The sequence below is a fragment of the Necator americanus genome, chromosome IV, assembly GCF_031761385.1.
Source record: "Necator americanus strain Aroian chromosome IV, whole genome shotgun sequence".
Lineage (NCBI taxonomy): Eukaryota > Metazoa > Nematoda > Chromadorea > Rhabditida > Ancylostomatidae > Necator > Necator americanus.
In genome coordinates this window covers 10,326,614-10,350,753 of record NC_087374.1, presented here as the reverse complement: position 1 = coordinate 10,350,753, position 24,140 = coordinate 10,326,614, and the positions used below count along the sequence as shown (strand labels likewise).

The 24,140-nt window shown below is 42.3% G+C and overlaps 4 protein-coding genes across 4 annotated transcripts; all 4 read right to left on the bottom strand.

Moving 5' to 3' along the window:
- Positions 1–926: 926 nt before the first annotated feature.
- On the bottom strand, positions 927–2,345 carry RB195_000830 (uncharacterized protein; the record flags this gene model as incomplete). Its single annotated transcript, XM_064197363.1, has 1 exon — positions 927–2,345. One exon carries the CDS (start codon positions 2,343–2,345, stop codon positions 927–929), a length of 1,419 nt encoding a protein of 472 aa, XP_064053244.1.
- A 64-nt stretch (positions 2,346–2,409) lies between these two features.
- On the bottom strand, positions 2,410–3,873 carry RB195_000829 (uncharacterized protein; the record flags this gene model as incomplete). Its single annotated transcript, XM_064197362.1, has 1 exon — positions 2,410–3,873. One exon carries the CDS (start codon positions 3,871–3,873, stop codon positions 2,410–2,412), a length of 1,464 nt encoding a protein of 487 aa, XP_064053243.1.
- A 506-nt stretch (positions 3,874–4,379) lies between these two features.
- On the bottom strand, positions 4,380–14,700 carry RB195_000828 (uncharacterized protein; the record flags this gene model as incomplete). The annotated part of the gene is made up of 20 exons (XM_064197361.1): positions 4,380–4,392; positions 4,462–4,580; positions 6,193–6,285; positions 6,870–7,036; positions 7,109–7,211; positions 7,339–7,432; positions 8,342–8,445; positions 8,515–8,658; positions 9,897–10,068; positions 11,248–11,398; positions 11,503–11,614; positions 11,669–11,728; positions 11,916–12,101; positions 12,174–12,302; positions 12,364–12,455; positions 13,379–13,456; positions 13,827–13,914; positions 14,064–14,248; positions 14,505–14,558; positions 14,637–14,700. The coding sequence occupies 20 exons, from the start codon at positions 14,698–14,700 to the stop codon at positions 4,380–4,382; spliced, it is 2,208 nt and encodes a 735-aa protein (XP_064053242.1).
- An 8,743-nt stretch (positions 14,701–23,443) lies between these two features.
- Positions 23,444–23,823, bottom strand: RB195_000827 (uncharacterized protein; the record flags this gene model as incomplete). The annotated part of the gene is made up of 3 exons (XM_013447484.2): positions 23,444–23,558; positions 23,644–23,722; positions 23,784–23,823. 3 exons carry the CDS (start codon positions 23,821–23,823, stop codon positions 23,444–23,446), a joined length of 234 nt encoding a protein of 77 aa, XP_013302938.2.
- Positions 23,824–24,140: the final 317 nt, after the last annotated feature.

Genomic DNA, 24,140 nt, shown 5'->3' with positions numbered 1-24,140 from the left:
ACAATACATATATAGAATAAATACAAACATATATATGTATATAACGGTTTTTCCTTTCATTGTCTGGTTTCTTCTCTGGTTCATGTGTCACGTCGTCGCTGCGACCGAGCTCTTTTGCACCGCTCAAACTTGTACTGCACTTCAAGTCGAGCCGTACATAAGCAGCCTGTTCGTATATTCATATTTTCGTGATCCCCAATCGAATAATATTTTATTCGAAACACTTGATCAGTCTATGAAACAAGACGTGGGAACTATTCGTGTGTTCAAGTAGTCCCCGTGTTCGAACAATCGACTCCGGATATTCAACAGAAAAAATCGCGGATGCAATGTATAGTCTGTATATTTCTAACACTATTTTTACACTTTTTGATGAAAACAACGTTTTCTAGAGTATACAAGTAAGATTGAAGACATCATCCCACGAATCTGAGGTGGTATGAATTTCAGGTGGAGTATTCGTATACGGGATCGTACATTATGGAGAGAAAGGTGATTCCGTCAATTTCTTCCTAATTGCTGCAAAAAACGGCCCGGAAGATACGACTTCGAGCGTTCCGGCGCACTATTTTCTACAAGGAGTTCGATTGGAGCGCGCCAGCCATGTGCACGCGTCGCATCTTCCGGACTGATTTTTACGGCAATTAGGAAGAAATTGACAGAATTACCCTTCTCTCCACAATGTACGATCCCGTATACGAATAATCCACCTGAAATCCGTATCACCTCAGATTCGTGGGGTGGTGCCTTTGAGCCAATTAGCGATACATAGTTCCGAAGCTCAAGCTTTTTACTTTTCATGTGCTCCTGCAAGTTTGCGCTGCGACCAAAAGTATCTTGGGCTGGGCAAGTTTCTCAGTTGTTGATTGATGCGTTCCATATTTGTTCAAGACTCATACTTACTTAGATACTTAGATGGCCCGTCTTCACTCGACGTGCGGGCCCCAGCATCTCTTCCACTCGTTTCGTTCCCTCGCCATTGTCATCCAAGATGTTCTCAAGCTTCGTGAGTGACGTTGACGAGGTCCTTGAGCCGTATCCAGCTGAGCTCTCAGCTGGTCCATCCGTGCAGCGAACACGTCACTCCATCTCGTTGGCGGTCTCCCTCGGGGGCGTTTAGCGTCCCTTGGGATCCACTCTAGCGTTCTTTTAGTCCATCTATCGTCGATTCTTCTCATGATGTGACCGGCCCATCTATGTTTTGCTTTCGATACATATTCCGCTGGGTCGCGAAGACGGGACATTCCTCTTAAGTCGGAGCTACGAAGACCGGCAAGGTGTTGGGTGCGCCGGTTAAACTTCAGGAGACATCTCTCAAGGGCTCTGTGGGTAGTAAGTAGCTTCCTAGACGTGGCCGCGGTGTCTGCCCACGTCTCCGCTGCGTAACAGAGCGCTGGAAGGACTGTCGAGTCGAACAGATGGGCACGAAGATCATGGTCCGTCAGTTGGTCCGTAGCTTCCCTGACGGCTGCGAATGCTGCCCATGCTGCTCTCATTCTTCTATTCAGTTCTTCCTTCAAGTCGTTTTCCATGTTCATAGAACGTCCGAGGTATGCGTATGACGGAGTTTCCACGATTTGGGAGCCTTCAAGTTGTACTCCTCCGTCCTCGCAGTGCGCGTTCTTCATGAACTGTGTCTTCTTTCTGTTTATTCGTAGTCCTATTCTCTTCCCTGCTTCGTTCAATTCGTTGAGCATCGTTTCTGCTTCATTGGTGCTGCTCGAAAAGAGAACGATGTCGTCCGCGAAACGAAGGTTCGAAAGAAATCTTCCATCAACACGTATGCCCCTTTCTTCCCAGGATAGTGATTTCATTATCCATTGCAATGCAGCCGTGAACAGCTTCGGCGATATAGTATCGCCTTGTCGTACCCCCTTTCCAATGGGTATGGTGAGAGGGCGGTGGAAAAGCTGTATCCTAGTCGTGCATCGTTCGTAGCAATTGGCTAATGTCCTCACATACGACGCGTCCACACCTTGATCGACCAGCGCTGACAGTATTGCATTCGTTTCTACGCTGTCAAAGGCTTTCTCATAGTCGACGAAGGTTAGAACAAGGGGCAGGCGGTATTCCCGGCAAACCTCTATGACCCTCGACACGGTCTGGATGTGGTCCAAGCAGCTGAACCCTTGGCGGAATCCAGCTTGTTCTTGAGGCTGGGCTTCATCCAGCGTCCTAGATATGCGTGTGAGGATGATCTTGGTGAATACTTTGTATAACACGCTCAGCAAGCATATCGGACGGTAGTTCCGAAGGTCCTCTCGGTCACCTTTCTTATGGATAAGAACGGTTCGCGAGGTCTTCCACTGGTCTGGGATCCTTTCTTTCTGAAGATAGGATGTCATGTGCGCTGCTAAGATTACATGAAGCGGATGACCACCAGCCCGAAGAAAGTCTGCTGATATAAAATCAGGTCCGGGGGGCTGTGCCAGGTTTCATGCTCTTGATAGCGACTCGTACTTCCGAAGGGAGAATCCGTGGTGGAGCATCGCCAGTGGGGATGATTGGGCTTGACACAGGAGTTGATGAACGGAAAAGGTTCGAGTAGAACCTCTCCGTAATGATTTCCATCTCACGACGAGAAGACGTGCGAGTCCCGTCTTCGCTCAGCAAGGTTGCTAGCGGAATATTATATTCGCAGAGGTCCCTGCGGCACTTCTTTAGACTCGTTCTTCTTTGTGCTGCTTCTAGAATCTTCTTCTGCCTGTACTTCGAAAGATCCTCCTGCAACGCTTTTCTGCAGCTAGTGTTTGCTACTAACCGCTCAATGTGCGATGCATTCGGATCAAGCCTCAAAGCCCTTCTTCTTCCTAACAATTCCTTGGTGGTCTTCGAAATTCGATCCAAGTTTGTCGTGCGCGACTTCGAGGCACGTTCAGCACAGGCTCGTAATCCTCTGAGCAGCATCTCGTAGTCCACGTTTGGGTCCTCCTCGATGTGCCAGTCACCTTGGGACAGGGAGTCCTCGAGTACGCAATCGTCGTAGACGACTTCTTTTCTCCTTCGTTGCCGATAGCAGATGTTCTTTTCCATCGTGTGGCTAAGTCGTATTTTCGCACGAAGGAGACGGTGATCAGAACCACTACAAAAGGATGGTACTACTGAGACGTCAAGTAGACACCACCTCCGGTTGGTGAGTATGTGGTCGATCTCCGCACGAGTCGCGCCATTGGGCGATTCCCATGTCCACCGACGATGATCTTTTTTCATGAAAAGAGAGTTCCCATGAAAGAGGCGAGCGGCGGACAACAGCCCGGCGAGACGATTGCCATTTTCATTCCGGTCCCCTAGTCCAAATCTTCCAATCCTGTATTCCTCTTCTGTGGCTTTTCCTAGTTTTGCGTTGAAGTCTCCGACAACGAATTTGTAAAAGGACTTCTCGTTGTGGACTACTTCCTCCAGCTCCTCATAAAACGCGTCCAATTCGGAATCATCAGCTGCTGATGTTGGTGAATAGCAGTTGATGATACTGATGGATTTTTGGCGCAGAGGGCGGAGGCGAAGAATGGCCAGACGAGGTGACAGGATCTCGTGAGAATCGACGAGATGGACGACAGATGGGTGCACAACGAAACCAACACCGCCTACATTTCGCGACGGAACCTTCTCTCCACGAATGACGAGTGTACCGTCATTCATCTGTCGTACGTCGCTCCTTCTGCACTTGGTTTCCTGCAGAGCAATCACGTGAAATTTGATACGCTCTGCAGCTCCGAGAAGGGCATGCAGGTCGGCGTCTGTGGAAACTGTTCTCGCGTTGTAAGTACACAGTCTGAGACAGTCTCCATGGCGAGTCGTGCGTGTGTCGCCTTGGTCCAGAATCAATGACGTCCTGAGCAACCTGAGATTTGATCGCCTCTCACCGGTCGCCATACCGTCCGACGTCTGAGACGGCAGGGCCCAGTGTGCAGGGTACTGAGGCAGTGAATATGCTGGAGTGGCAAAGAGACTTTTCCCCAAACTAAGCAGCCATGCCACGGCGAGCTTAGCTTTCACCACAGGTCGTCGCCCAACCTATATGGATCAGGGAACCACCTTGCGACATTTTGCCAAGACGGTGGTGAATCTTAGCAGTGGTTTACTCTTAGCTAGGCTTCCGATTCCGAGAAGTCGGAATGTCGGATGTGTCGAACTCCTTCTCAGCTTGGGAGACCCTGCCGGAGGACGAACCTCCGCTGTGCATCGCAGTTCGACGCCCAGTGTCACCTCCACGCCACTATGAGGCGGTAAACCGTTATGGAGGTCAAGACTCGTGAAAGTCATAAGATGTTTTCAGATTTGAAGCATATACCGTACTCCCCAATCCATTTATTATGCATTGAATGATCACAATATGAACTACATAAATAGGTGAAGAAACGGCAGATCGAAGTTGCACATCATTGTAGACGACTGAAATTTCTTTTATAGGTAATATACTTTTAGTGGCAGAGCCCAGTCCAGTAAGAAACGTTCACAAACCTGGCTTGAAGCTTTCCGTTCACGTAGATCCGCAACAAAAACTCTCCATCGCAGTTAGGATCGAACGTACACGGCAAAATGATATAGCTACCTGCAGGAACTCGGAAACGACATGTCACCTAAATAAAGATGCATGTGTGATTTATATTGGAAGGATCAGGATTATACAGAGCGAAAAAAATACAAGCAAATTAGATCTTTGGATTAAAGATATCGAAATATTCATCAACAATTTTTGGAGGCAGATACTACGAATCTGACACGAGTGGTGAGGGAATTCACTGGGAAAATCTCGAGACGGGGTTGTGGATTGCGGGATCCGGCGTAGTTCCGCTCATCCACCCCTAATCGTCGTGACTACGGGCTGGGAACCGCTTTAGTTTACTTCCACAAGGGTGGCGCATTGCCACTGAGATCGTCTGAGAAACATCGTCTTCCACCCCGTCTCTTACGACGATTAGGGAGAGACGAACGGAACCACCCCGGGTCCCACAATCTACAACCTCCTCTTTGATTTTTCCCACAGATTTCCTCACTACTCGTCTCAGATTCATGGTTTGCTGCCTTTAAGAAAGTGCCCAAGTATATTGATAGACGGTGTCATTATGCTTGTTCGCCAAGTAGTGCCAGTATTTCTGTCAACGGATAACAACTGCTCGTGGGAAGAAAATGAATAGAATCAGCGATATCATTATGGTGTGTGATTTTTATCTTCAACGTCTCTCGTAATCCTAAAACCCACTAAACCACGATAAAATAAATAGATAAAGCGAATAAATAAATAATAAATATATAAATAAGCAAATGAACGTAGAGTGGCCATGATGGCCATTACGATAGTTCCATCGTCAAGAGATCATCACTAGCCGCGTCCACCGAGGACATAACGTGTTATTTTCGACGCCGTAGAACTCAATGAATATCTAAGTGAACTTGAAGGCAGCATACCACGATTGTGGAGTGGTACGTATTTCAGGTGGAGTATCCGTATGCGTGGTCGTAGATTATGGAGACCGGGGTGGTTCCGCTTATCTCTCCCTGCATCACCGCAAACAGCCAGCCCCTGAACGCTGTTTTGTACGATGCCTTCTAGCGGCGCGCCACCCTTGCACGCGTAGCGTCCCTCACTGCCTATCAGGGCAGTCCGAATTGATTTTCGACGAATCACAGGGCGGAGGCGGCGCAAAGGGTGGAGAGTTGCAATAGATGGCGTCGTACAAAACAGCATCCAGCGCTCGGCTGTTTGCAGTGATGCTGGGAGAGATGAGCGGAACCACCCCGGTCTCCATAATCTACGGTCCCGTATACGGATACTCCACTTGAAATCCGCACCACCTCACATTCCTGTAGCTGCCTTTATGGACAACTGTAGTCCTATCACCATGATCTTGCATTTAATTGAGCATGATTCACGTTTGAAAATTTTTTCGATTTTTGCTAAGGCAAAGTCATAACTAAGCAAGGGATAAAATTAGGGAGTAAAAAAAAATCAAGTCCACAAATCCTTTCCTTTTGAAGAAAAGCACTAAAATTTCTTTTATCCATTGAATTAACTTATGTAACCGTAAACAAGCAAAATGACCATCAGTTATCCACATGGACATCAAAGACTTCGTTTAATCACTGCAAAGTAAGTTTTACAGTGATTTTGAGCAAGTGAAAATTGGAGAATTCAAGAAAATTTGTACATCAATATAATACGTTAATCGTTTGGTCACATCTCGAACGTACCTCTCTCATATTTATGAATACACGAGTTCGGGCGGTTGGTTTTTGGGCGAGAAGAACATCAGCACTTGCAGGTTGGTATGCGCCAGCATAAGCCTGGAAGAAATAGTGATACAAATGGAAACTACAAACGTCCAGAACTAATAACAATGAGAACGAGAACGGATCTCTCGTCGTGAGATTTTGAGATCGTGGAGATTATCGGGAATTTTGCGTCTTTGAAGCGAATTCCTTAAAGGCAGCATACCACGAAGCTGAGGTGCTACGGATTCCAGGTGGAGTATTCTTATAGGGGATAGTAGATTATGGAGAGGTGTGTGTTTCCGTCCATTTCTTCCCAATTGCCCGTAAAAATCGGAAGATGCGGCGTGTGCACAAGGCTGGCGCGCTCCAATCGAACTCGTTGTAGGAAATAGTGCGCCGGAACCCTCGAAGCCGTATCTTCCGGGCTGTTTTCTACGGCAATTAGGAAGAAATGGACGGAATGACCTCCTCTCCAAAACCTACTATCCCGTATACAAATACTCCACCTGAAATTCGTACCACCTCAGATTCGTGGGGTGATGCCTTTAACATCGCAAAAAGCCAGATGCGCCTATGATTTGGGCAAACATTCGCTTTTCTGTTGTTATCATCGCTGTTATTATTTCTCATTTGATCTTGGATGAAAAGCAGCACACCTCGTAAACAGCGAATCCAATCGGCAAACTATCCTTTCCAATAGTTCTCATCTCTCTGCGATATTTTTGCAATACTGCAACTATTACTGTGCATTTCCCGTCTTGTTCTACGGAATCTTCCGTCACTGTGAAATTAGTACCGTATTGTGGGTTTCGAGCGTACGTATCTGGAAAAGAAGATGTGGCAGCATCTCTTTTCGGATACAACGAATATTTGCAAACAGTCTCAAAATTCGCACCGGGATTGTTGGCACATCCGCCTGCTGTTCCTTTTGCTGTACTCCATTCGCCGTCCTCCGCTTCTTCTTCCCATTGGTGTGCTTGATGTTCGGAGACTTGCACCTAAATTAAGGCCAGGAAAATGTCTAGTGTGAAATCCAGAAAAGGACGCTTGGGCACAATTTGCAGCAGTACCAGATGCATCCTAACGTTTCAATGAAGGAAATGCGAAACCACGGGAAGCACAAACCCCAGTCATTTCAGAGATCTCATTCATTACTGCAGCTGACAGGTTACAGACTTCCATTTCCATAAAGTTGATGTAGAAGTCATCGAAAGACATCCTGGAAACTGAGCGCTGAGCATATTCACGTTAACGTTGATTCTAGTTCTAATATTCAAAATTTGAAAACACAAACAATTTCAAACTCGATACTTTATGTAGGTACCTGTAAATTTTTTTAATATTCTGTAAATCATTTTCTAGTAGCATTAAAGTTGGAGTATTCAATATTCCTTAAATATAGAGAAAAAAGTTGAATCTCGAGTTGAATCTTGAAGGAATCCCAGGGGAAAGCAAGAGTTGGGGTTGAATATTGGAGGATCCATGATTGTTTCGCTCATTTCTTCTTGATGGTCGTAAAAAACAGGGAGGAAAATGAAGCGTTTTTTCACGACGATTTCAGTAGCAACGCGCCACCCTCATGCACGCGCCGCATCCAGGTGCGAGCGGTCGAAAATCAATAATGTTCTCTCAGCAGCCTATTCAAGCGAAAACTCAGAGAACTGATGAATAGGGTGAAAAGGGGACCGTACAAGTACATCGTAAATCGGGGAGTACATCGTAATAGCCAGAAAGATTCTCACGCAGTTTTTCACGGCTATCAGGGAGAGATGAGCGGAACCACTCGTGATCCGGCAATCTACAACCCTATCTCTAGTTTTTACCGCGGATTCACTCACCACGCACGTCAGATTCGTGGTATGCTGCCTTTAAGTTTTTGAGTAGAGAGTGAAATAGACTGCATATGGTTTTTCAAGGATTATGCAGGCAAAGACTGATGTCAGCGAAAAAAAAATCCGATAATTCAAATATCTTTTTAATTTACTAGAATAGGAGAGCTATTAAGGAACATAACATGAAAAAAAATTATTTCTATTGCTTGGTACTTATTGTTGATACGGCAAATTATGTCAACACTTATAATAATTATTTTTCCACTGCATTGACTTCGTATGTCCCACGTGCTTACCAAAATTCTCCATCTTTAGCGAATTGTACGCCAAGTTCAGAACGTTTCTGGTCATCCACATAATCCCATTCGTACGATCCATCACTCCACGCCCCGTTCCACTCCTTAAAGGAAAAGCTGAAGATACACTCGTATAGTATGCAAAAAATAAAGAAATGATTCAACATCCAAACCTTACTATTTCCCCATGGATTTCTAACCCTAATGATTGGAGTCTCCCCATTAGGGCCTGTTACTGTGTGTAGAGCCGTGATACTGTATGCGTGACCTCGCACTAGACCGTTTTCCAGCGGAGCTTCCTTTTGATGCGGATCAGCCTAGAAGGTAACATTTCGTGCGGTTCTAAACTAAAATTTGATTCAGACACGTAACGGGTTCCTACAGTGAGACATTACTTCCACTTAACAAAGGTCTTTAACAGTGGTCGTAGACACTTCCAGCACTCAGCAGCTAAAGAAACTATACAGCTGAGGTGACTTTAACTTTTTCGTGTTGTAAAATGCTTGTTTTGCACTAACAGGGGCACAATGGATCCTTGAAGACTCCTAACACTTTTTTTACCAAAGGGACTTGTGGAATAATGAAGAATATAAACAATATTACTTTGATATTACTGCTGAAAAAAATTAGAGGAAATTGTGAATTGAAAACAACATTAATGGATCTAGAAAACACAATATCCAATGTCAGCCCTATCAAACTACCTATATATTACTGTAAAAAATTCTCACTTTTACTGGCATCCTTTGTGGTGAAGTGAAATCAAAATTACGCCGAAAACTGCGTAAAAAATTTCTTGCGGTGGTCAAAAGGCAGCGATTATCCATGTAGAAGGAGTGATCTCCACAACCGGCCTTTCATGCCGTGTGAACATTTTGTAACTCCCAACTTCACAACAAAAGAAATTGTGTCCTACTTTTATAAAGCTCTTTTCAGGCAAGATTTTCAAGTGTTAGACCTAGAAAAATAAAAAAAAAGATTGTCAGAAACAGAAGATGAGAAGGCTAACAAGATAATATTCATAAAAGTGGAAAATTCGAGTTCTTTAAACTAGATTTCATGTTTATTGTTTATTGTGCGTTTTATTTGTTTGTTGTTGCTTGCGAGCTTAGTTCTTCTGGAGCAAATTTACAAAATAAAGGGAAACGTCGCTCTACTGTTGCTCGCATTGCTGTGAACTATTTCCCAGCACGTCCAACAAAATTCGAGGCTACTGCTCAGCTCAGCAATAGTGGTGATCGATCATTGATCTACCGCAAGGAGTGTATTCTACGGTACTACCACCACCGGTCAATGACTGGTCATTCACCGTTCGAAGCCGTTACGCTACCGTCCCTTCACTGCCAAGAGTGGGCGCAGTGCACACTATCCGTCCGATCAGGGGACAATACTACAGTGGCATAACAAAAAACAGTAGTTTTTCCAAATAATTCATGCTGCGTTCCAGGAGGAACTGAGACTACGGAAAAGGAAACGGTTCATAATTTTGCATTACTTCAATAGAATTGTAAAAACCAGAAACCAGATTAAGACGTTAGAAACTTGTGTCACTCACGTCGATACTGCATCCGAAGAGCGAACCCATCTGAAATCCTCTGATCATCATTGCGAGAATTGTAGATTTGTCTGTTTTCCGCAGATTATAGAATTCCGTAAGACCTCCAGTGAAATCCTCAAGAGCTTCAGCCGTCGTACCTCCTTCCAGGTTCTCATATGAACCATAAAGCCTTAAAATCATATAGTTCCTCACGACCGAAAATTGCACTCGTTTTGTTTCTGACACCATTTATTCATTGAATAACGAATCTCACCAATATAAAATGACCATTTTATCAAAAAAAAAATAGAGAAAAAAGAAAACAAATCCCAAGAATTTCCCGAGGAGAGGGTACAAGAACGGAACTGTGCTAAACATTCTGGATGTGGCTTTCTAACTGTTTACACTCAGCCAAGAAACCTATTTTCATTGTAAAGAACTGCGCTTTCAAGAAGCAATCCAATGATTCTTGGAAACGCAGTTTCCCGCCATTTGCTTTTGGAAACTAAATGTTAATTTTCTTTTTTTTTGTTCATATATTAAGCAAGAGAAAAATTTATCGCGTGAAGACCGATATTCTGTGACGAATTTGTCGTTCTGCTACGGCTTGTAACAGAATTAGTCAGGTAAATATTGAAAAAGAGAACCAACGGCTTTACCTGCAGCCGAACCAAAATTTCCAGAATGTGCTACGATTTGCTTTTTGTTTCTTTTCTTCCTCGGAAGATAACGGAACTCAACCAAACTTTTTCTCGACGACATACGTTTAAAGGTAGTTATCGGAGAAATTTTTAATATTAGGTTTCGACCAGTGGCGAGTCTTTACACCCATGATTACGGTTCACGTAAGTAAATCACACAAAACGAATACGTTTCTACTTATAATTAAATAAACTTTACAAAATTTCATATCTTTGATTTTTTTTTGGGGGGGAGGGTGTTCCGTAGATGGTAAGGGGTGGGGATGTGACAGCGCGATTGATGGTCCAAAACCGCCGCAGGTCCAATCAACCTTCTCATGCCTTCGGGGTCCACAAATTGGTGCCAAAATTGTTTGCGAGGATAAAATCAATGGATTTATACATCGGCTCGCCCCCGGATGTTATTGTATGGGTCAGTTCCATCTCCAGTTAATACGCCACAAACTTCTTCTCTTTTATCCAATAATTTTACGCGTGAAGAGTTGCCAGGAACCAAGCTCAGGTGCTCCCCGGGCATCTGAAGCATCTGGATCTTGGATTTACAGAGTGTTTCACATTTTCGTTGTAGAACTTCCCTATTCTCATTTAAATAAGAGGAATTTTATTGTTTAGAGTTTTCTCGAATGTTGCCTCTCACAAAAGTTATTAATAGCATTTCTGCTGCTTACTTGGCATAGGCCTTCTCTAGCAGTGCACTCCAGAATTCATTGTGCTCATGAGAGTGCATGTAATACAGCCGTCCATCCACTGTTGGCAGGCGATCGTCAACCACAACGTCGATCCACTTACCATATCGCCAGAATTGGAAATGGAAGATACCTGCAATTGAAATGTTCTTCACTTAGAAAAAAATTACTCATAAAGAGAAAAATTTTCGTTTGGATACAGAAAATCCCAGTTCTTTCCTACAAGAAAATATGCACCTGCATAATTTTCCGTGAAACTCTGGTCAGGAGGTACGACTCGGTAGAACAACTCATCCCTGAGAGTGAGATTTGCAACTGCAGCTAAAAGCCAGCAGTCACCTAAGGCACCCTGAACGGAAAATCGCATCGAATTATTCGGAACTGAAAAAGCGGCGTTGCTTACTTGTTTAACATCAAATCGAGACTTTTCTCCTACGATCAATTGCGGGTCATCGACGATTTGCTGGAAAAAAGTTGTCTTTAATCACTTGTAAATAGTTGTATGCATGTATAATACTTAAAAAAAAACTCCAGCGTTGAAACATATTTTCAGAACTAAAAAATTCAATCTGGTAATGAAACAGGTGTTTTCTTTGATTTACCTACATCTTTCACATTTTTTGAACCACCTAAAAAAAGAAGTCGCTCACTCCTGGCCTTTTCCATTCGATATGTTGATCTGGTGGTGTTTTATAATAGATGCTACGATCTGCTGCCGGAAATTCCGGATCTTCGAACAAAGTCTTATTCGCGAGACATTTCTCCCTTTCCTCATAGAAATTAAGGCCAAACGTTGTAGTTCCAGGTGTTGGAACCGGTGGCACAAAAGGATGAACCTACAAAATCTCAATTATAGAAGAATTTTCCTACCAAATTCCTGATAAATCCCAGTAAATTTCCCATCTCACATCTCTTCTGTATTTTCCACTAATAATATTGTCGAGTATAACTTTTCCAATGCTCGTCAAGGAATTCCCGCGACCACCCATATTGAAAATGATGTTACCCGCTATCGCACCAATAATCGCTCCAGTTTCCTAAATGTATTTTGTTAGGAGCGAATTTTACATCTTCTATTATGGATCGGATATGACTGACAGGGTTAATTCCAAAGAATCTATGTGCCGCTCCGCTAATCATATTCTCCACAATTGATTCCATACCTCCAGATGACATAATATTGCTTAATCCTGAAGAAAAGAAATCGACCATTCGATGCGAATGAGTGATTATTTCCTTCAGCAATTCGAGATACAATTAGAAGTTGTGGATATATAGGTTGATGCGAAGAAAAATGCAGGTTTTTTGTGCAATTGGATTTAGCGCTATTTTATGGCACATTTAATACTGCCTTACATTTCATACTTTAACAATATTTTATGGCATATTTTAATACAATAAAGCTTTCGTACGAAGTATTAAAAATTGTTGGAACGTTTATTTTATGACCTTTCTAACCATAAAAATAAAATTAGCTTTTTCTCGAAAAAAGCTTTTTTAAAAATAATTCTTCTTTTCTTCCTTGTAATTTCAAATTTTTCCTTCTAATTCTTCTTTTATTGTCCAATGTGAATTTTCGTCAAATCTATTTCTACGAGTTCAAACTTGGACGAACTCGAACTCGAACCTCTCGAAACTTCAGCAGGAAATGGGGCCAGGGAAGTGCCAACGAATGCACAGCACAACGCTGGTTCTCCAAACATTTCGTGGACAAAAACTATTAGATAGAGACTTGTGATTTTCCAATTTTTTTCCTAAATTTGTAACCAAAAACCAACAGAAAATCACGCTGGATATTGCAGATAGTGGCCTGTTATTGCATTGTATTTTAACCATTTCTTCATACTGAACCCAATGGAACAAAAAAACCTGCATTTCTTTTGCATCAAACAATATTTTTTCCGGACCAGAGTGAGGATAGAGTAATAATTCAAAGGTGAGGAGAGGTTTGCTGTGTTTCTACATAGATTTGGAAATAATTTAGTGATGTTGGAATTTTGCCAATGATATTTTTGTCCACAGGAAACAACTTATGAGAGCATCGGAACATAAAATGAAGGGGAATCAATAAATAGGTGAAGAACTGAGACGAAAAATGAATAATATTGGTCACCTCCTCCGCCTCCAGCTATTTGACTTATAGAGCCAATGATGTCGTTGAGATTAGAACCACCAAAACCATCGAGGGCACCTTGAAAAAAAATGGAAGACCATCATAAATATATCTAGAAAAATCTAGAAGAAAAAGCTATCTAGAAAAAACTTTACGCGTATTGGGCGTATAAAAAGATTACTAATTAGATTAAAAAAACAGAAAATTAATGAGATAAATAAAAAGATAAGTACAACAGTGGTCTGACAAGCGCGTGAACGCCTGGCAAAATGGCAAAAGATGGCAAAACAATGGCAAAAGATTCCTATTGTAAAAGCTACTTGGCTTGTTTATTATGATTTGATTTGATTGATTTGATTTTTTCCACATTTTTAGAAGCCTTCAAAGTCTTTTCCCGTATTACTGTGGACCTATGCCTTGTGTGGAAATAGAAATAAATAAATCATACCTTTTACAATACTTCCCAGTCCACCACCACTATCGCCTCCTCCACCCGATTCTTCCGCATTGGTTGAAAATGCAGTGTCTTGTTCTTCCTGAATTTATGCAGTTTGATGTTGTGGAATGACCACTACCATCAGAGGAAATTGGTCGGTTTGCAATATTTCATTGAGATGAGATTACAAACAGAAAAATTGTCTATTTCAGCTGATTTCGAGGAATTCGACCGGGAAAGTTCACCAACCACTTCTGGACCTTCATTGTCATTATCAGCCACTTCCACATCCTCATCCTCCTTGACATCGTTGTCTTCATAAGGTTCTTCGTCATTGTACGGTTCCGGCTCATCCTCATATTCGGGTTCTGGTTCATTTTCGTATTCAGGTTCCGGTTCTCTTTCTCCATACTCGTAATCTCCTCCCCCGTAATCTGTATAGAAATGTACATATTGATAACATTCCGTGCATACATAGGTATGAATTAAAAGGTATTATTTATTATCTATTCATTTATTTATTTATTACGCACTATCGCGTGCCAAAAAGGATGTGACCAGGACGAATACAAAGCAAATAAAGTAAATGCAAAGTGACAGGACAGAAAAAAATGCACCGAGTATGGATGAGTTCCATGGATTATAAGTTATGTGGATCTTTAGTAAAATGGTTGCAGAGAAATTACAAACCTCCACCATCTTGCTCTCCTCTTCCGTAGCCTTCATATCCATAGCGCTCATCACCTACACAGGATAGTAGTTCTTTGCTTTGAAACCACACACAGGGTGGCCTTTTATGAGCTGAGTGAATTGCCGACTCACCTCCACCATCCTCGTACTCTTCGCGCTGATCTCCGTACTCGTCCCCGTATTCGTCGTCCGACATAATTCCAGCAACTGGTCACAATACCTGAAAATTTTATTTACTAGCAGTAATTATTATTATTATTATTTATTAGGCATTTGCAGTAGTGATTGATATAAGCGAAATAGCGATTGGGGAATGAGTCAGAGATAGTCGATAAATTTCAACGAAGCGAGAAAATGACTATGACTCATCCAGAAACGCTGAAGGTCATGCACTTCGGGTTTTTATTCATCTCCGAGCGTCCCTTCGATAAGTGTGGGATTCTCTAGACTACTTTTTGCAGTAGCCGGTTCGCACGATTTAATTTCCAACACTTAAAGGCATCACCCCACGAATCTCAGGTGGTGCAGATTTCGGGTGGATTTCATTCTTATAAGGGACAGTAGATTATGGAGAAGGGGGTGATTCCGTCCATTTCTTCCTAATTGCCGTAAAAAAACCGTCCGGAAGATGCGGCGCGTGCACAAGCCTGGCGCGCTCCAATCGAACTCCTTGTAGAAAATAGCGCGCCAGAACGCTCGAAGCCGTATCTTCCGGGCCATTTTTTTACGGCAATTACGAAGAAATGGACGGAATCACCCTTCTCTCCATATACTGCGATCATGTATACGAATACTCCACCTGAAATCCGTGCCACCTCAGATTCGTGGAGTGATGCCTTTAAAAGAAGAGAAACGAAACGGCGGAGCGGGTGTGTCTCAATTTTTTTTCACGTCAAGTATTAGAAAATTAGTTCTACAGCGGTTTATATTTCCAGACACCTCAAATACTGGTATGTTTATGTACCAGTACTTGAGGTGCTAACTAGAACCCAAAGTTTCTAAGTAAGGATTTTCCCGAAGAGAGGAATCTATGAGGAGCTCTATGCAGGCTACATGATGTTCCTCTTCTTAAGACTGCTTTTTCTTTCTCGGGACGAAAACAGTTATTGAAAACGTGGGCATATGAAGGACAAGTTGGGATGGTTATAGAAAAGTCGTGTAAAAACACTCTTCTTGATGAATAAAATAGAGAAATACCTTGAGTTTTTTTTTTTCGAAAACACCACCGTAACTCGAATGCCTTTGAAGACATGTACATTTTGATAACTGCAGTAAACAACGGATCCCTTCGAAAACGAAGTTTTGACATATTTCTATAATTAGTAATGATCACCAGGAAAACCCGATTAATGTATAAGTATTAATGGGTCTTTTTTTGGATATCGGTTCTCGTTATGAAATTCTCGGTAGTGGATCAGCTGAGGTGAATGTGAAATTACGCGAAGACCAAGTTTCCACATTAAAAACGAAAAAAAAAAACCTGAGCCTATTGTAATGCACTGCCAGCAAGTCAGGCAACGCTGTGTGAATGAGCACCTTCTCGTAAGAATGACAGTTTATGTACGGTATCACCACGGTATGTAATAATGGGCTTATTTTGCACCGACTGAGCATAAATAAGTCCCAAAAAGCAGTGGGATGGGACCCACAGTGTCAGTTAAAGGCATCACTTCACGAATCTGACGTGGATTGCAATTTGGATGCACAAATTCTATACGGGGTCGTAGATTGTGGGATCAGGGGTGGTTCCGCTCATCTCTCCCTAATCGTAGCAAAAAAAAAACGGCGCGAAAGACTTCGTTCTTCACGACGATTTCAGCTGCAGCGTTCCACAGTTGTACACGCGCCGCATGCAGCTGCGCAGCGGTTGAAAGCCAGTGGGTTCTCCTCGACTGTCTATTTAAGTGAAACTTATGAACAGGTTGCTGATGGGACCAGAACGTATGCAAAAAGGAGCGTTCTAACGTTTCTCGTTAGAGGAACTAAAGCGATTTCCACGCCGTTTTTTTAGGACGATTAGGGAGAGGTGGGCGGAACTACCCCTCATCCTGCAACGTACAACTTCATCTCAAGCTTTTGCCGTGGATTCCCTCACCATGTCAGATTCGTGGTATACTGCCTTTAAGCGTGCAAACGCTGCAAAAGCGAAGAGATTGATCCAACGGCGTCCTTCGTGCGTCGGTACCAGAAAATGGTAAAATGGACTGAGACGTGTCCTACGGCGTCGAGTCTGCGTGCCGAAAGCAGGATTGCATGGATTCCGCGGCACAGGATTCGCAAGACGGCGCAAAAATTGGAATTATTGGATTATTAATGACTGGATTATTAGTGCATCAACACCGCTATGCACCGCAATAATTCAAGGAATTTGTCCGACATTTAATGAGACGTTGTGAACCGTTTCATGGCTGTGACGACTGGACTGTAATGTACGATGTACGATAATAATTGGCTGCGCGCTGCCCTCACAACGCCGGATCCTTTCTCCAGAAATTGTACGCTCGCATGCAGACAGCTTTTTGAATAGTATTTAGCTAGCGGTATCAAGGATGCTTATCTTTATCAGTGTAATTGTCGTGCCCGGCGCGGCTTCCCCCCCCCCCCCCCCCCCCCCCCCCCGCGGCGGGGGGAAAAAAACCAAAAGGGGAAATATAAACCGCCCCCCCCCCCCCCCCCCCCAAAAAGGGGGGCCCCCAGCCGGGGGGGCCGTTTCCTTTTTCCCCCCCCCCCCCCTCCCGGATTCCATATCTGGGGGGGGGGGCGCCCCCCCCCCCCCCCCCCCCCCCCCCCCCCCCCCCCCCCCCCCCCGGGGGGGCCCCCGGGGGGGGGGGGGCCCCAAAACCAACCCCCCCCCCCCCCCATTAAAAAAAAAAACCCCCGGGGGGGGGGGGGGGGGGGGGGGGGGGGGGGGGGGGGGGGGGGGGCGGGGGGGGGGGGGGGGGGCCCCGGGGGGGGTAATGATGGCGTTCACGTCATTTCTTGTTGGCACATCATTCTATTTTTTCTTTTGTGGAAAAAACGTGAAGAACTAATACTTTAAAGAATACTTTCGAATAATAGCGGAAAAAGACAGAACATAAGTGAAAAATCAGGTTTGAACATTCCAAAAGTATTGTATGGACCTTATTAGTTCGAAAATACAAGATCTTTCATCGATGCTTGTATTTCTGATAAAAATAGAGGGAAAAAGGGGGTTAAAGGTTAGGGTTAAAGGCATCACCCCACGAATCTGACGTGATATGGATTTCCGATGGTCAAAGACTATACGGGATCGTAGATTGCAGAAACGGATGGGATCCCGCTCATTTCTTCCTAATCTCCCTAAAAACTGCCCGGAAGATGCGGCTTCGATCGTTCCGGCGCACTATTTTCTACTACGAGTTCGATTGGAGCGCGCCAGCCTTGAGCATGCGTCACATCTTCGTGGCCGTTTTTTACGGCAGTCATGAAAAAATGGACGAAATCACCCTCTTCCCCACAATTAACGACCTCATATAGGCATAACCTGAAACCCGCACCACCCCAAATTCGTTGGATGACGTCTTTAAGAAACGATTCCACTTGTCTGTGGCAAAAGTTTCAGGAAAGTGGGACTTTAAAAAAAATTTTCGTTGGTCATTGAAGACAAACGAAGCGAGCGGTAACAACATAAATCCAAGACGAGAAGCAAAGTATACATGTAACTGAGTTATAATGAAACGGATTAATAGGAAATTAGAATTAGCGCAGACGAATCTGCCGCGAGCTCCTTAGAGCATTTAGGACCACATAACACGGTAGCGCCTTCAAAGGAGAAGATGTTTGAAAGATCAGCTGGATTTCACACCAGCACACCGGCAATCAACAATGACTGCAGAAAGCAGAGATCAAAACACAACAAAATGACGAGCTTCTGCGGTCCTTTAAAAAAACACGGCATATAACGTTTTAGTGCTAGAAGACTCTTTTTTAAAACTACAGTAAAGCACCGTTCTCCCCGACGGAGAGAGTAGAAATACGGTTGAAATTCGAAAACGAAAAGTTATATAGTATACTTTGCTTTTGGATTGACTATGACAGAGTAAATAGGCGGAAAATATCGAAAAACAGAGCTGAAGAAAGAAAATCTAGGAAAAGTTATCATGGATTACTATAGGACATATGTCATAGTTCAAGAGCAGATGGTTCTGCAATCTACTGGACAATCTTTTCACAATCTTGTTTGAATATTATAAATGACTCAGCGGCTCTCTTCCCTCCTATGAATTGTGACATTAGAGCGTCAGGAAATTTGCAGTAAACAAGCGATTTTCGTGAGTTTCAACAGTTTCGTCTATTTTTCTGTTAATGTGCTTCTAAGTTCTTTTGCTAAAAATTTAACGTCGTTATTTTGCAGAAGCAGTGAGGCGCATCAAATACAGCTGATCAATTCTGTTTGTATTTGCATCGATGTGGAAGCAAATTTTTGTTCCATATATTTTCCAAATTTTCCCGATAAAATGAACAGTTATAACTATGGAAAAATGTGAAAAAAATAAAAATGTGAGCATGACCTTACGAAAACAGCAGTTGGAAAGCATTTAGAAAAAAAAAACGACGGTTAGAAGTTCCTGCCGGAACTGTGGTTGCAATTGCACAGTGCGGAGAGAGCCGTTGTTGGCGGTGCGATCGATGCGGCGACCACCTAAACAGGTCAGTCGTGGATACGAACGAATACCTTTTCCATTGTCGAGTGCTCTTTCCACCGTGTTCCAGCAGAAACTCGGCGCACTACTCGAATCTATAGGAATGTTTACAGAACAGCACAGCAGCGAACAACATCCTTTATTCCATGCAAACGCAGTATTGAAATACAGAGTTCGGAATGATTCTAGACATTTAAATCGTTTCAGTTGTAGATAGAATTCTAGTCTATTCTACTTTACTTATTACGATTTATTTACTTTACTTCTACTTCTATTCTGCTTTGCAAATATTACAACGAGAACGAGTCACATCCTACATAAGCACAGAGATCAGAGGGAACACAAGCACTGGAGTGATCGGTTCACCTCCCCTTTTAATAACGAAGTTGAACCGACGAAGAAAGTCAAGGGAATCCTCGAAAATGAAGTGGAATTGTCTCCTGAATGTTGACATTTGCATATAAAGTGCCAGAAAATCTCCAAGTTCAAAACTCTGATTTATGGAACTGAAGCTAATCGTCAAAATTATTTGAAACTTGGTATTCATGCTACCACAGACGAATTCATAGGTAGGGCTATGCAATGGGAGAAGAAAAACCACCTATCCATACGGAAACTGAAGAAGGTCACTCTTTTAGACCACTATTTCTCCTAACTCTAATCCCTGATTTTGTTTGTGGAGCATTTCTAAGGTCGCTTCTTCCTATTTCTCCATGAAAAGATGGAAAAAGAAAAAAATCTCGAAAAATGTTGATGAAGGCATGGCGCAAAACTCTAGGTAAGCTTTTTTTTGCTCCCAAAAGCCGTAGTTTTATGCTTTCCATGTTCATACTTGTATTGTTTTCCAGAAAAAAAAGAATGAAATACTGTCGATGTAGAACCAAAACTAATCAGACTTTGCACCACTTTCTCAATCTACTCAGGTTTTTTTTCTATTTGTTAACTTATTTGTTTGGATTTATGTAACTATCACTTGGAGGGTAAGACAAATGCCATTTCGTCTATGTTTTCTAGGGTAGGAATGATGTTGTTTTAATCCACTCATGTGGTGAATTGCCAGTTATTCTCGTAGAACTGAGAAATCCTCACAGGAGTTCTATTTCCCATGATTTCAGAATCTATTTTCCATGATCTTTCCCAGAACTCCACAATACAACGACTTTTACCATGGATTGAATGATAAACAAACGCTATGGGGGATAGTTCGTTATCTAAAATGATAATTTTTCTTGAGAATGTCTATCTTCTCCATGTTTTCTTAGTATTTTTTCTCCAAAATGAACTACAGAGTCTTGAAAACATCAAAAATTAGTATACATAAGTGGAATTCAAAGACATCACCCCACAAATCTGGGATGGCGCGGGTTTCAGGTGGGTTATGCCTATACGGGGTCATAGATTATAGGGAAGAGGGCGATTCCGTCTATTTCTCTCTAATTGTCGTAAAAAAACAGCCGGAAGATGAGGGGCGTGCACAAGGCTGGCGCGCTCCAATCGAACTCGTTGTGGAAAGTAGCGCCTCGGAACGCTCGAAGCCGCATTTTCTGTGCCGTTTTTTACGGCAATTGCGAAGAAATCGACGGGATCACACCGCTCTCCATAATCTATGACCCCGTATAGGCATAACCCACCTGAAACCCGCACCACCCCAGATTCGTGGGGTGATGCCTTTAAAAGTTGTTTTATTGCAGCGCTAAGGATAAAACCCTATCATTTTTGGTAGAGATACGTTTTAAGCATCACCCAAATCTTCGGGAGACCTCAACCAACTTTGCATCCTTTTTAGGGGAGGCGGGGAATGATATTCTCCAAATTGTCCTGGAAAGTAATAGGTTTGCTGCTGGATTCCATTCTTAATGCTTCCAGGAACCCGTTTTGGACTGCGCAATAATCACGCAACCCCGCAACTATCAGGGTGTGAAGACCTTCCGTGGAGAAAAAAAAAGAAGTCATGTTTATCGCAAAAGCAAAAAAAAAGGTTTCCCGAAGACCTTTTTTCAAAATGTGAACCTTCGGTAACCATGACAATGAGTAATTACTTGTTCGACGCGGATCGCGGAAAGGAAATACCCACATCGGCGAAAAAGTGAGAATTTTTGGGAAAATAATTTGCAGATTAGGAACTGATGCTGGGTTCTTTCCTTTCACCATTTTTATCAGTATGTTGTACATTTCATGGAATTTTTTTCTATAAAGTTGAATTTTATTTTCTTATTTTTTCCATAGTAAAACGAAGATTCCAATCTTACCTCTGAGCTCTCTCCTTCATTTAGCAGGATGTCCCAACGCCAAAATACTGGCTCTTTCGAATACATTAAGTGTTTAACGCAGATGTTTGGAGTGCCAGAACAAAGTTTCAAAGAATTCCGTCTTTCTCTGAAAAGAAGCAAAGGACCGGTCAGTACCCTTCGGTTCCGGAAAGCGTCATTTCGACGAATTCACTTTTGCGGCCTAACTTTTCCGCATTAATATAGGAGTTGCTTGACTGCTGACCCCAGTCCTGCTTCTTCTTCGAGACCCTCAAGGCTACCGTAACACTAACGTGCTCTCCCGTTCAGATCCATACTTGTATAGTGTGGCTACTAAAATCACTATATCATACCAACATCAACGTTATCTTATGATTTATTTATAGACGTATTTATGCTTCTTTTAACCTATCATCAATGAAAGTTCGATAATATTTCGAGTACCCACAAGCAATCAATTATTTCAGTGGCGACAAAAGAACGTATTTACTCACATTGAATTCTATCTTTAGACGATTATCAATTCCCGTTTTCCTCCTTTGTTCTCCTTTGTCGAGAAACCCCGCTCGATCGATAAGTATTACGAATTCGTGGAAGGAGTCCAGGGATAGTTTATAAACTGCGCGAGCATTGAAGAATAGTTTGTGGAGAAGCCCGGGGACCCTGACAAGGCACTACTCGAGTCCACCACTGACTCGTATCGGTTTCTCTGACAGCGTTTGTGTTAAATGATGAAAAACATCAATTGAGATACCCATTTCATCATTGCCGTGATTGACCTCGTTCTTTTTTTTCTGAATAATTTTCATGCTAATATATAATAACAATAATATGCTAATATTTAATCATTCCCTCTGTTTAATGACATTTTGCCTGCGATTGCTAACACCACGATCATCCAAAATATTGAGGTAAAGCGGACGCAGAACAATAGTACATAATTATTCAGGTGTTATTGACTTGTCTTTGTTGTTCATCCATCATTTTGTGATCACAGTTGAACCTCATGTTTGAGCTGAATTCCACTTCCCATAAAGGATAAAAAAGTTTCTGGCGTTAATCAATCCGCTTGGGATGCGCCACCACCACGTTCAGTTCAATTCAGAACCGTATGAGGTTCACGAAAGTGTAACTGACCTACACAATGACTTGCGGAAATCTGGTACCAATTTATGCTGAAAAACTGCTAAAACTGCTATAGTGCTAAGAAAAATTATTTTTTAAGATGAGAAAAAGGTTTATCTTGCGAGGATCACAAATAATAAAATTGATAAAAGTTTTTTTCTACGAAAGGCAAGTGTACACTTCGTTGTCTTTGGTGTTCCAAAAATTATACTGAGACTCAGAAAGACCTCGACGCTAAATTTTACGCGAGATCCAAAACTGGTGAATGTGTAAGGGTATGATAGGTCAAAATTAGTTTATTTCCTTTCTTGATCATCACTGCCTCGGCAGGAAGTTGACATTTTTGTAGAATTCCAGAAAATTCATGTTATTCTTATTCGCTAAGTAGAGTTGTGGGCTGTTAAAGTTATGTATGAGGTTTCTGTTACCATGTTCTGCCATTTCGTAGATTTACTACTCTTATCTAATCTCTATCTTGACAACAATTTCCAGCTCATTAGTTTTTTTTCTTCAAAACACTGATGAAGATTCTTCAAACTTATCAAATTTCAAAGGAAATTCTGCGAAAACGAATATTTTAGCATTTTTCACATTATAAAGCGAGAAGAAGAATAATTAGAGTTTAATTGTTGACTAGCCATGTGATAGAATGAGAATAGCGATATGTATTCGTTCATTGACCTTCGGTGGGTTTTTCTGGAAAACTAACCCAGACGGGGTGATCAGTCATTCACGAAGTAAAGAACCTGAGTGCTGCAAATCAGCAAACTGATCGGATCACCAGGAAGGAAGGAGGAAATAATTTCATCAAAGAAAACAGAACTATTGGAAGTGAAAACAACAGAATATTTATTCTATTTGATATTTGGACATGATTATTTGTAAACAATAACACAGTAAATTATTTTTTGCAAGCTCTCTGGCACAACTCGAGTGAGTCGAATCGGTTTCGTTTTCCTTCACATTTCGTCATCATTGCCGACATACATTTTTTCGAATGGGTGTTGTAAAAGAACCTGATTTAGATACAGAAATTTAATGGCACCTATTAAAATTAAAGAAATAATGTGCGTGATCCTTCGAAAGGAATGAATTGCTTACTTCTCCTTGAGATTGGGTTGGTAAAGGACTAAACAGTGATCAACATTCTCGAGGCACCTTTTTTTAGGATGAGATGTCGCTTAAAGCAATACGATCAGAGAAAAGAACAAGATTTTGATGTGCAATTAAATGGTACCCACCGAATGCGAGAAGGCAGAGAATGAAGTATGCAGAAATCATTCGAAATGAGGTGAAAATGTCTCCTAAATGTCGATATTAGCAAATAAATCACCGAGAAATTCTCAACTTACGGTGTGTTGAAACGGTGCCTTACGGAACCCAAATTAGTGGTCAAAATTATTCAAAAACTCGTGAACATCATAGGTGAGCTTATACAATGAAAATATGATACAAGAAGCAACTTATTCTTAGCGAAACTGAAAGATTTGGACGTTTTGGAACACTGTTTCTCCTAACTCTAATCTCCGATTTTCTTTGAGGAACATTTTACTAAGAACATTTTCTCCTACGAAAAAAAACTTTAGAAAAACTTTTAA